Source organism: Labrus bergylta, chromosome 11 (assembly GCF_963930695.1).
Source record: "Labrus bergylta chromosome 11, fLabBer1.1, whole genome shotgun sequence".
NCBI classification, from domain to species: Eukaryota; Metazoa; Chordata; class Actinopteri; order Labriformes; family Labridae; genus Labrus; species Labrus bergylta.
In genome coordinates, this window is record NC_089205.1 from 4315185 (window position 1) to 4328171 (window position 12987).

The window sequence follows — 12987 nt, forward strand, 5'->3', positions numbered from 1 at the left end:
AGATAGACAACCTGACGGCTCCCCATAATGACAGGCTGCAGTACATAGTCATAAAGCCAGCCTCCTCCATGTTAACAGATGAGTCAAGCATAAACCCATAATAAATGGTAAACCTGACTTCAAACTAGTTTTCCTTTTTAATATTCCTGGCTCGGAGCACAGTTATGTTTGCTGCCATGTCTGTGAGCCCTGAAAGCATGCAACATCCGCTTGCTGACGCTTCCCAGTCTGCTCGCTCTCAACTGGCTACTGCGATTTTCCGTTGAAGGCAACCCAAACTAGGATTTGAGATGGAGGCGGCGCCGACTTAAACGGGAGCAGTAAAATAATTGTATATACAGCACACACTTAGGCAGTTGTGACAACCCAAAATCAGACTCCACATGATGTCACCAGTGGCTTCAGGAGGTGGAGATGTATCGTCAAACCAAACACATTTGATCATACCCCCGGGTCATTAGCAGTATATTTACCTATAGCAAAATAAAGGAAACTTAACATAAGACACAAAGAAGAACAGGTTATAAGAGGCTCTTACTTGTCTGGTAATAGTCAAAGACTTTGACCACAGCAGGCTTCAGGTCCTTGACAGGCTGATCTTGCTGCATGAGAACAATGTACAGCCTTTCTTCCCCCTGCATCATCTGCAACATGAAACACACATTGTGTCATTCTATGTTCTTTCTTCATTTGAAGGCTCACAGGATTGGAAACTTGGAGAGGAGTATGTGACACAATGGCAGATTGCTTTTATCATTCCTACCACAACATTACATTTTGGATGATTTTGGCACCTCTCATCTCTTGGCTGATCTTGTCATGAAATGTAGGTAGTGTTATCAGTAAAAAAAAAACATCCAGTTTTCTTTTAACAGTCATATGTCTCACTTATTGTGACTATTTAAAGACAATGCCCACCTCACTTGATGCCCAACCTTATTCTGTACATTGAAGTTGTCAATTCCATTTATGTTCTTTTTCATAACCATTGAAAACCCGGTAACAGGTTCTTAAATAAAGTCAATCCAGTGACATTTCTTATCCTAAACTGAAATGCAACTGAAAGGTATTTTTGGGGCTTTTTGGCTTTTTTTTAAAATAATTTTTTTTAGATAGGACAGCTGAAGAGAGACAGGAAATGTTGGGAGGAGAGAGCGGGGGACGACATGCAGCAAAGGGAAGAGGTCAGATGCTGATTTATGCAGAAATCCTTCAAACTTAAAAGATTCAAGTAGATGACTTCTGTAATGCTCACTTCCTGTTCATCGTTCACTGGTGATGTAGACTTAGCAAACTGTTGTTCACCAATTAGTCTGGTTTTGTTTGAGCCTCTTAACACTGTTGGTAAGGGCTTGCTCATGGTGGGTTAATGATAGCTCTCTCCAAATAATATACCAAGAAGAAGAGTCTAGACCTGATCTTTCTGTAGTGTACTGAGATTACTTTTGTTTGGGGCTTGGAGTTTTAGAAATGAAGATTGATTGATTAAGATGTACGTTTAAAGATCACAGCTTGATCCAAAGCTTGCATTAAGAAAGAGTTGCAAGTGTTCTCGCTCAACATGTTTATTTAGAGTGAACTATGAAGAGTTTCAATGACCAAACTAAATGCAAACTGTATGAAGAGTTTTTAAAAATCAGCTTCATTGTTGGACAATTTCCGCACGTCGTTTAAAAGAGCTGGAACGCCCGTTGAGCACTATTTCACTATCGTCAAACACACTGTCAGTGCTTCCTACCCCGTCCACGTAGATGATGAGGTGTCCGGCCTCCACCTCCACACGCTTCACCAAGGGATTGTCCTTTAGCTGCAAAAGCACAGTCTTCAATTAGTGAACTCAAACATTCAAGTAAATGATGAGAGCTGAGCTTCATCAGTCTACTGTTATAGTGACAGAAGTGTTTTTATATTGTGCAGCTGTAGAAGAACTGACCAGCTGCACAGAGCTCTCCTCCACAATGTATCCTGACAGCAGTTTGATGTTGATGATCACCATATTTGTTTCCTCTCTTGGGCCCTGGTACCTTCACACACAAACACACAAACCAAGTCAGACACCTTGAAATGATTTACCGTCACATGTGACTTTATTTGCCTCCATGTTTGTATAGGTGTCATATTACAATCTTTCAAGCCAGTGAGAGTCTCCATTGAAGTTTAGTCGTCATCAACCAATACTATGAACAATAACCTAATTTTTGATTTCACTCATCAAAAATAGTCAGACACACGCCCATAATCACACAAAAAGAGTACCTGACGAGTACGAAGAGGAGCTGAGGCTGCTGCATGTCACACATGCCCAGCAGGGTGGCGGTGATGTTGAACGAGGAGGTGTCGGGGGGAGGGGGGATGTTATAAAACATTGAGATCTGAGGAGAGTCACAAAAAAAATGACAATGAAAATAATTTGGTTAAGGAATGTCAGAGCAGCAATAGCTATTTATTTTTTCATCTGCATCAGTCCCTATTTGTCTTTTTGCACATTTGTCAACAAACTGATACCAATACATTTATAACACTGGTTGATAATATCCAGCTGATGTTTGTTTTCGTGCTTGAAATTATTTTTAGCATTACTTTAAAATCAGCATTTACTTGTGTAAATCAGTGTACTTCTTGTGATGAACGATACAACAGAAAACTCAAAGTACTTGGTCTTTTTTTCGATTCTCCAAAACAAAAAAACGCCAAACAGAATTTACATTTTTAGACACTTCAAATCCATTATTACCCCTTTAACACAACATTCAAAGACATATTTCTTTACACTTTAATATCTTTATAAATATTGGCCCAATCCATTTTCATCCTGCACCTTCCTCACCATTGTCACAGCTTTGCTCCTCTTCTCACCTGCTGCCTTCACACAGTCACTCTTTACTTTTCCACTCTGCCTGCCAGCCACGCCCAGTTCATCTGCCAACTCAACTCACCTGTCACACAGCTGCCTCTCATCTGCAATCAAGTCAGTATAAAAGCCTCTGGTGTTCATGCAGACTCTGCCAGATTGTTCTTTTGCTTCAGGCAAGACTTTCCAGCACGGTGCCTGGGCTTCAGTACCTGCTACTGACTCTGCCTGCCTCCACCTGTCCCCCACCTGTCCCCCACCTGTCCCCCACCTGTCCCCCACCTGTCCCCCACCTGTCCCCTGTTAGATTGTTTGTTACTACAGAATGCTTTCCTGCTGTCTCATAGACCATGTCCTCAGTCTGCTCCCCGTTACTGTTGCGCTCTGTTGAACTTTTCTGTGAGAGTTTCTCTGTTTCCTCTGGGTCTCATGCTCATCTGTATGTGGATCAGATCACAGCAGCCAGAGCTCCTGGACATTTACAGAGACTACAACAGTTTTGAGCCTTTAGATTGAAATGAACTGTACTAACATATACATGTGTGACTCTTTATCAGTCATTCATTTAAGCAAAGAGCATTGTCCAGTGCAAGTCAGGTGTTTTTGGATGCTGCATTTTGGGTGCCAACACCACCTGTTACAAGCATTCTGTAAAGCTGTTTCACATCACTTGTAGTATATATTTTATGATATTTTTTGTTTATCAATAGTAGTATTTCTTAGTCTGAACATAATTGGCCATAGATACAGATCTGAATGTGTTCTCTTTCACCCCTGAGCTGCCTCAGTCGTTCCTTCACTGTTACAGTTCTGTCACACATTCTGCTTTTCTTTTCTGATCGTTTTTTTGGGCTCGTCCCGTTGCTGATTTACCTGAACCAGCGCGCAGCCTTCTCCCTTGGCCCTCACCGCATACTTTCCGGGCACGTCGCTCAGCTCTTCCTCCTGGTACAGCAGCCTGTTGCTCTCGTCCACTGTGAACTTTTTCAGCTGGCCTTTCGGGGAGCTCACTGTCACTGCGACGGTGCCCTCCTTGCTGTAGGTGGCAGCAGCATACTTAGCCAGAGCCTGGAGGGCCACCACGGTGTCCTGACGAGCAGAGAGGAGAGAGGCATCGTCAGAAAAATCTTTTGGGTGGGGGGGAGGGATAAAAAGGCTTCTCATAAACTCTCTTCACAACATTTTTAAGGAGGTGCTCATGTGTGAGCATGAAAAGCCGAAGTTTTTTATAGCAGTACGTTCTCTTCAGATATATAGTTGATACTGTGCATGTGTAAAACTACATGGAGCACTGATTTTTTGGTGTCTTCTTACATCACTTCCTGCCTCCTGAGACCACGCTCCCCGTCCCCTCCAACACATCTCCCGCTGTCATGTGCATGTGTAAAAAAGCAACCCAGGAAGAGCCTGCCTGACATTTATTAGGAGAGTAGCACTAACTATAGAGTAGGAGCGCCTCTGTGTGTCTGCTCTACCTGTGTGGAGGAGAAGCCGCCCTGCGGGTTCTGCTGTTTAATAATCCAGCGGACGATGCTGGATGCGTAACCCAGATTGAAGTCCAGCAGGGTGGGACCAGAGAGCAGAGCCAGGAGAAAGTAGGAGGTCATCTCCACCTCCAGAGAGTCCAGATGCATTGTTGGAGCCCCAACTCTGACCAGGTGACGCGTGCCTCCTGCCAGATAGAACAAACCAGGCTCATGAGGTTAGCAGCGGCTAACGCTGTGTGGTCCACTTTAATATATACAGACATGCAGCTAAAGAAAAGACCACATGAAATTAGAAATACATTTTCCTGCTTTTAATCCAGAGTTCCTGTGTTAAATGTTAATTCATTCATCAAACATATTTACAAAAAAAAGTATCGGAGTATTTTTAATTGACAAAAAACTGTATTTTCTCTTCCTTTAAAAGATTTAAAGGTCCCATATTATGCTTTTTCTGGTTTTATATGCTCTTCAGTGTGTTTTCCAAGTGTCCTGTGCATGTTTAGGCACATCTATGTGCAAAAATTCAAAGTCAGCGGAAACGCGGCTTCTCCTACGTCCTCCTGTTAGCTGTAGCATTAGCTGCATGTAACACTCGGTTATTTGTCAGTGTGACGTCATTGTCAGTGTGAGATCACTGATCTAAGCCCATTGGCTCGTTGTGGCAAGCCCAGCAGCTCATGTTGCACGCCCGTTAACTTCTGTAGCACGCCCACGATATGCCGTAGCCTGCGGTAGCATAGTAGTGATAAGGTGCTAATGTTTTTGCTCCCCGGCCCTCGGAGCCAGAGTGGCTGAGCGACTGACCAATTACAGCAGAGCCGACTGGCCGACCAATCAGATCAGACTTGGCACACGTGGGGACTCTGAACGTGGACACTTCAGAGCCTTAGAGAGAGTCAGAAGCGAGCCGGTGCATGGAGCGGCAGTTCATGAAAACAGACACTTTATTTTAACTTTAGCTATTTACTTGTACTATGTACTTTGGTACGTACATAGATTAAATAAACAATCCCCAAAAAGGGCATAATATGACCTCTTTAAAATGTCTGATGACTCATCCTGCACTCAGGGGTGTCTACATATTTTTCAGCCAATTAAAAAGCTTTGTGAAAGCTAACTAATCCAATAAAATTCCTCCCAACGTTAGGTCCCGCCTTGTGTCTTGTGATTGGTTCTATCCTATCTAACGTGTTTCATTTGGAGTTACGTCATGACGTTTTAATTTACATAAAACCAATCACAAATGAAACATGGGATGAAAAGTCTTAAACTAACTCTGACCTTTCTCAGCATAGGTATTACTGCTAAAGCTCCAATTAAAGCCTTTTTATTTTTGTATGTTTTCTGCATGCTTTCTACTGTATGTTCCTGAAACACTTCAACAGAAAGAAAGACTGTTGTTTTTCTTCTTTTTTAATAAGACTTTTCCTGTTTATTTCTTTTATTTTTTGGGTTCATGATGCTCACTGACAGCAGCATGTGTTGTCTGGGACATGCAGGTGATGTTGATGGTTTCACTGTCTCACCTGCTGCTTCTGACTTCAGGTGGAGCTCTGTGAGGAGTTTCATCCTCATGGCTTCGTCATTAGCCAGAGTGAAGGTGTAGGACAGCAGGGCGGTGGTGTACAGGTTGTTCACCGTGCCGTTCAGCGCACTCTTCAGACAGAGCAGACCGTTCAGCACAGCGGGGTCCTGAAACACCAAAGGAAATGGGACAATGTACAGGGCAATATGCAGACATCTATGTTTGCACAATTATTTAATCAGATTTTTCAGGGATTTCCAACGAGTTTGACAAAACAGGTGATTAGAGTCTCTGATGAAAATGGCGGTCTGAGGGGACATGATGTCAGACTCACTGTGACATCATCGTCCAGCTCCAACATGGCAGCAACGATGTAAGCCGTCAGAGTCACATCGTCACTCACTCCGCCCTGATGGAAAATGACATTGGATACACTCAGTGATGACTTAAAGTGTTCAGTTAAGTTCTAAAATATATATGAATTATTTTGAGAGGGTCGAATTGGGCTGACTGTACATTCTAGTTTCTGTTTTTTAAGTTTATTCAGCATTTTATTAAATCCAACAGTTTTCTCTAACACTTAACGTATTGTGTGTTTCTACATGTTCTTACATGAACAAACCCTTGTCACATACATTTGTACATCTTGCAAGGTAGAAGTGTGGCAAAAGTCACACAGAAACAGACAGCCAATTGAGAGGCTCGCCTCAGTTGTAACTGATGACCTAAGCGTTTTCAGCTCTAAAGCGAAAACACCCAGGGCCTGATCCACAAAAGGATTACACATCAGATAACCAGACAACGTGTCATTCTCCAGGCACAAACCGTTGCTGTTTGTGCGTATTTAAACCAGCCATTATTCAGTCATTTAGAGCCCCTCTTTATGCAAGGGAAACATTTCATTTTCAGACAATGATGTATAACAGCCAGGAGCAGATAAAGTGACAAAATGACCGACTGCTGAGAGATGGTTGTAAATGCACCACAGTACTTATAAGGGATGTCACAAAAACAAACTTTCCAGTGATCAGGACATCAATTCCACCTCCGTATGATCTAAAAACTAATTGTCTGTAAATATTACGTTTACATTACTTTTATTAAAGGCAGGGTTGGTAGCATTCCCTCAGTTCTCCTTCTACACCCACCCCCTTCCCTCTGTGCTTCCTTAAAAGCCACGCCCCCTCACTTACATGCACAAGGGCCGTTGCTCCAGAAGCGGAGCGTCATCGGTGACGCGCAAGGGGTAGACAACAAGCAGGGAGACAGGGAGGCGTGTGATTGGTTCATCAGATTGGTACCTCGTGGCAGACATTGGTCAAAGTTTTTACAGGCTTACAAACTGATACACATGACAGATTTTCTTTGTTCCTTTTTCAGAGAACATGAGTTATTAATTTCTGTCAGGACCTAAAGACAATGTCAACCAAAATTTTAAAAAGTGTATCTGAAGAAAATGACCAACCCTGCCTTTAAATATAATCTGGGGTTATAGCAGTCCAGGGCTCTCAGTGACTCAACCCGAGCACGTAAGCACACCACTTGTTGAGGCGGTCTGGGTGGGTGTGCGCATCACAGAGATGACAGTGTTTTTTTAATCTGGAACAGCTGCTCTTGCTGACTCAATCCAGGGAGGAGACTTTGTTATAACGTTGTATCACATCTGTAAAGACTTGACTTCATAGTAAACTGGTAAAGAAGTGTCCCCTCCCCTTCCAGCTCATCATCCATCTGTGGACAGAATAAGCGCTGTCAGGATGAGTGCAGCTCCCTGCAGCAGAGAGAGGAGAGGCTGACTCCACAATCAAGACTCCAAATAGATGCAAACTGCACGGAGAAGGTTATCTTTATGGTGGTGTTTGAATATCTTTAGTGCTATATGCTTTGTGAACTGAACCTTGTGATAGAGGAGACAGCATGTGCATATCATCATCAACTGCAATCTATTCTTAGTGAAATCCTGCCATCAATAAATATGCACTTATTTACAAATGGTCTACAAACTTTCAGATATGCGGACACATTTGTGAATACTTTTACACATTTTTGGATCAATCAATACATTTACTGATCAGTATTATTCATTTATGGATGTGTTTAAGACTTTGTGAATATAATTATGAGTTTACATATAGTTTCTAACAAGGTCTTAAGCAGGGTCATTGTAAAAAAAAAAAAAATGTTTTGGTTACAGAAATCTGCAAAAATAAGAAGTTCCAACTCATTTGTGAATTTAAAAACAACTTGATGATGCACACAGTATATAATATTCATTAAAGAGTGGTGTGCCAAACTGTTTTTTAAAGTATCTTCTTCAAAGTATTTTCCTTTTCCGTGTTTCTTTGCAGAGCTCGAACTGACCTCAGCTGACGATGTGAAACCAGATCCAGTCCATCTTAAATGTCCTCACTCAAACTGGAATCGTTACCTTCATGCCGTTGTGGAAAAGTTTCCCGACAGAATTGAAGCAACCGTCAGTACGCTGCAGTCCAGAGAGCCACTTCTTGGCGTGGTCGATGTGCCCGCTGTCCACAAAGATGTACGAGCTCGCCCCGCCGAAGGACTTCATGACAAAAGTGGTCAGCCTAGACAGGTACACACACACACACACACACACACACACACACACACACACACACACACACACACACACACACACACACACACACACACACACACACACACACACACACACACACACACACACACACACACACATTAAGGCATTTTATTATAAGACACGTCTAACCTTGTGTTTGTGTTGGTGACAATGAAACAAATCCAGCTTTTCAGGCGTTTAAATTTAAGTTGTCTTTGTAGATTTTCTTCAGTATGCTTTTCTTTACTTCTCTTTTTTACATGTTCTAAATGAAACACTTCAATCAATCAATCAATCCTAAACATGCATCATGTACTCTAATAGTACTGACAGAGTTACAGGCTTGTTAATAACACCAATGCAGACCCTTACCATTTCTAACAAATTGAATCCACCATATATATAGACCCATACATCCTTTAATGCTTTTGTTCCAGACACTGAGGTTTATTAATCGATTGAGACAATCCAATCCCATTCCCTGTCTGAATTTTAATTCAATAGAACACTTGAGAGTCCTCGTTCCTCCCCGACACAAACACACACCCACACACACACTCACCACCTGCCAAACTGCCCAGCACCCTTTTTCCAAACAGAGAATCCCCAGAGGCTCTGTCCTTTAAGCCCATTAAATGCAAATATTAATATTTTCTGGCATGTTTCTTCACAAAGTAAATAATTAGGACGCTCGCTGGTGCCAAACACCTCCCACTGTGTCTGTGTTTCATACTGAGCGGATCAGATTCAAGCTGAAAATATTTTGAGTTGAACAATAAAAAGAGCTTTAGAAAAAATGCTCTGAAATGTTTTCTGAACACTGATGCAACACAATCACACCATGAATTATACAAGTGGGAACATCAACTGTATATTATCAATGTTATTTTGGTCCCATTATACAAAACTGTTCACGTCAAGTGTTAACGACAGGTGTGTAAATAAAGTTTACAGACAGTGGGTGGTTGTTACTTCCTCATCCGTCTGAATTATTTTATACGTCAATATTTTAAAGTTTGTTGGCTTGTTCAATCCACAGCAATTTTATATGCCAAATATAATGAAATAAGTCCTAATCAAACCTAGATAATGTGCAAGAAATACCCATATGTCCAACAGTATTTGATATTTTTGATCATTTTTTTCAGGTGTTCAAACTCCCAGAACTTTGGTAAATGGACTTGAGCTTGTAAACACTTTTTTAGTCTTCTGACAACTCAAGGGCAGCCACTCAGCTCTTGTGTGTTTGAAGATAATGTTGTTATCTAAGAAACAAAGCCAGAAAGCAAAACTTTGGTGAATGTCGAAATTTCTGAAAATGGGTGTAAGTGGGAATGTCTTTCAAAGAATTCTTGGTGAATGAGGCTCACTGATTTGTGCTACATGAATTAAAATAAATAAATAAAAAAGAGCGGAGGATATTCTGAAGATGAATCATTGAACCGTTTTCTACATGTTCATAGAAAACAGCTGTGCATCATTATCTAATGTTTGTATTCACTTATCCCACTCACTATGTCTCTAATTAAAGAGTACTGACCAAGTATTTCCAGACTTATCTCCCGTTCCAAAGGCACTGTAGGAACCGTCAGGATGTTTGTATTGAAGCTGCCTCATATATCCTGCAACAAGATCAAGAACAAAACTAAGCACAGACTAACAGGTAACAGCTCTGCCTTTGAACAATTCAAGGGGTCCTGTTGATTCAGGTATCAATTAACTTATTTTGAAAAACAAGGCTAGAAGACAGGTTTAAAAACAAAAACAAAGATTAGAGTTGACATTAAACTGGTCATGAGCTATGGGTAGTGACCAAAAGAATGAGATTGTGGATACAAGCAGCTGGAATGAGTTTCTCCGGAGGGTGTTTGTGCTCATGTTAAGAGAGAGTGTGAGGAGCTCAGATATCAGGAGGGAGCTCGGACTAGAGCTGCTGCTCCTTCACATCCAAAGGAGTCAGTAGAGGTGGTTCAGGCTTTTAGTTAGGATGCCTCGTGGTCGGCTCTCTTTGGAAGTTGTCGAGCACATCTCCCCGGGAGGAGACCCAGAGCTCGCTGGAAGGATTGTGTATGGGGAACACCCTGAAGTCTCCCCCGAGGAGATAGAAAACATTGCTGGAGAAGGGGTGTCTGAGTCTACTTGCTTAGCCTGCTTCCATCACATCCCAACCCTGGATAAGATGAAAATGATGGATGGATGGATGGATGGATGGAGGAATGGATGGATGGATGGGTGGGTAGATGGATGGATGGGTGAACTGATGGATTGAAGAATGAATGGATGGACGGATGAATGGATGCATGGATGCATGGATGGATGGAGGGTGGATGGATGTGTCGATGGATTGTTATTAAAAACAAAGGGAATTTGCAGACAGGAATGATCCCTAAAATACTCCAGATCAGCTGAGTCTTTGGTGCTGAAGAAGCTTTATTTATGAAACCTAAACATTAATCTTCTCTCAAAGGGGGGATGGAAAATCTCACCTGACTTCATGTAATCATCTGTTTTATCCAGGATGTCCTTGGTCAGCTGATTTGTGCTCATCAGGTAGTCGAGGATAAAAACGTTGGGAGCAAACTTCAACATGTTCTGCTCCCCACAGCCATACGGCATCCTCAGGAGGTCCTGCACGTTCTTCAAGGCCATGCCCATCAGGTCACCTGCAGGAGAAACAACAGACAGATTACGACAATACTCACTGCAAACATGTTTATTCTGAGCAGGTTAATTTTATTTTACCTTTGATTAACAAGGCAAAAACTTAGATTAGAATTAGATTAGAAATCTCTTTATCAAGAGTGTTCTGGCAAAGACCGGCAGCAGCACAATTAACAGAGTTTGGCAAACCTTTGGTTACTGTGAGAATGAACTTGAAATGAAGTTACCACTATCTGCCTGCACACACTATTTGTAAGGTAGTTTACCGTTTGTGCGGACAGTCCCACTTTGATCAGTCTGTGTTTGAGTATTATATGGTCCATATATCAAATGCCTTGGACAGGTCTATAAAGAGGGCTGCTTATTATCTTTACATTCTATAAAGTCATTAAAAACTATAAGAGCTGCTGATGTTGTGCTGTATTTTTTTTCTTCCTAAAAACCAGATTGAAAGTCGGATAAAACGTTATAAATCCATATTAGCTGATCCATTTACCCAGAACAGAGACCGAAGCCCTGACTGACCCCTCGACATAGTCCTTTGGCAACTCAAGAGACATGTTCTCCTCCACAGTCTCCTCTGGAAACATGAACAGCAGAGAGAAAGAAACATTAATGACACACAAAGAAAGAAACTAAGAGAAACATGAGATGCTAAGGTTGTATGTGAATGCTTACTTGCAGGACAGAGGAGGGCGCTATGACTGACCATCTGTGGGGTTCCTTCAGCCTGGTGAACAGACAGAGAGATTTAAAGAGATGAAAAAATAACCTAACAACTTATGGAAAAAATACATCTTTTATGAGGGGTCAGTCAGGTATAGGACAACCCAAAACTCCTGTAGTTTATAAGATGGATACAAATCTTCACCCTCTAGTTGAACTACAGCGTCAGACAAAACACCTCAGTGGGTGCTGACACATTGATATGGGGACAGCATTTGGAGCTAGAGTTGCCCAGTAGACTCTGGCGTGTTTTTGCAGAGTCAATTATAGACCTTTTTATACCATCAAATACCTAATTAAAGGGACAATATGTAAATTTGGAAGACAATGTTTATATTGAAATATATAAATTAATTAAAATTGACTAAACCCATGTTATATATATTTTATAGTTGACGAGACATGTCCTGTCGAGGCGGCCGCCATGATGAGCCGCCATGACAGTCAGAATGTTTATCACTGCCTTGGAAAAACCAGATGTAACGTCAAAGACGTCTGCATAAGGAAGGGTAAACTGCAACTGTGATAAAAAGGTCATGTAAATTATACTTGGATACATCGTCAGTAGAAACTCCCAATATTACCTGCTAGCCTCGACGTCAGTCCCCTGGTGGCTGAAGCTACATATTGTATCTTTAAAACTAAACCTCTTTACCATCTTTACCAAATTACCGTTGAAAATATATTGGACATGTATTTTGATTTCATAGTTTGACCTTTTTTGTCCTGTCTGTTAACATGGTGGAGGAGGCGGAGCTTATGACCTGTCAGTAAGAGGGGGGGGGGGGGCTTCAAATGTGTGGGCTTCAATTTTGAGGAGCTGTCCTGTAGTTCATCTTTTATACAGTATGTATGGTGTAATTTTTCATAGTTCAATTAAATATGATCTTGTATGATTGTTTTGAGAATTTACTTCATTATTTTCAAATGGGGTACAGGAAAAGGCACCTAGTCGTTTTGGAATAATGGTTAAAAATGTAGAAATTGAAATACCTTTTTCTACCTTTCTAGAAAAATAACATATTCTTGTCATTTTGACTTTCAGTTGAAATTAAGCATCTCTAAAACCTGTTGAGGGAATTTGTCAACAAAATCCTAACCAATTTCCCCGTCCCAAAAAAAAAGACAATGTATGAGT

At 41.4% G+C, this 12987-nt stretch overlaps 1 protein-coding gene across 1 annotated transcript in view; it reads right to left on the reverse strand.

The window, feature by feature from the left end:
* The window catches only part of LOC110001219 (alpha-2-macroglobulin-like protein 1), a 30890-nt gene that overhangs the window by 1875 nt on the left and 16028 nt on the right, over nt 1-12987 (reverse strand). The window contains exons 22-34 of the mRNA XM_020656662.3: nt 11802-11853; nt 11620-11703; nt 10949-11125; nt 10003-10084; nt 8292-8448; nt 6198-6272; nt 5865-6030; nt 4327-4523; nt 3725-3940; nt 2257-2372; nt 1934-2024; nt 1739-1807; nt 539-644 (exon numbers count right to left, since the gene is read on the reverse strand). Coding sequence (XP_020512318.2) covers nt 539-644; nt 1739-1807; nt 1934-2024; nt 2257-2372; nt 3725-3940; nt 4327-4523; nt 5865-6030; nt 6198-6272; nt 8292-8448; nt 10003-10084; nt 10949-11125; nt 11620-11703; nt 11802-11853 — 1588 coding nt within the window. The remainder of the gene's footprint in view (nt 1-538; nt 645-1738; nt 1808-1933; nt 2025-2256; nt 2373-3724; nt 3941-4326; nt 4524-5864; nt 6031-6197; nt 6273-8291; nt 8449-10002; nt 10085-10948; nt 11126-11619; nt 11704-11801; nt 11854-12987) is intronic.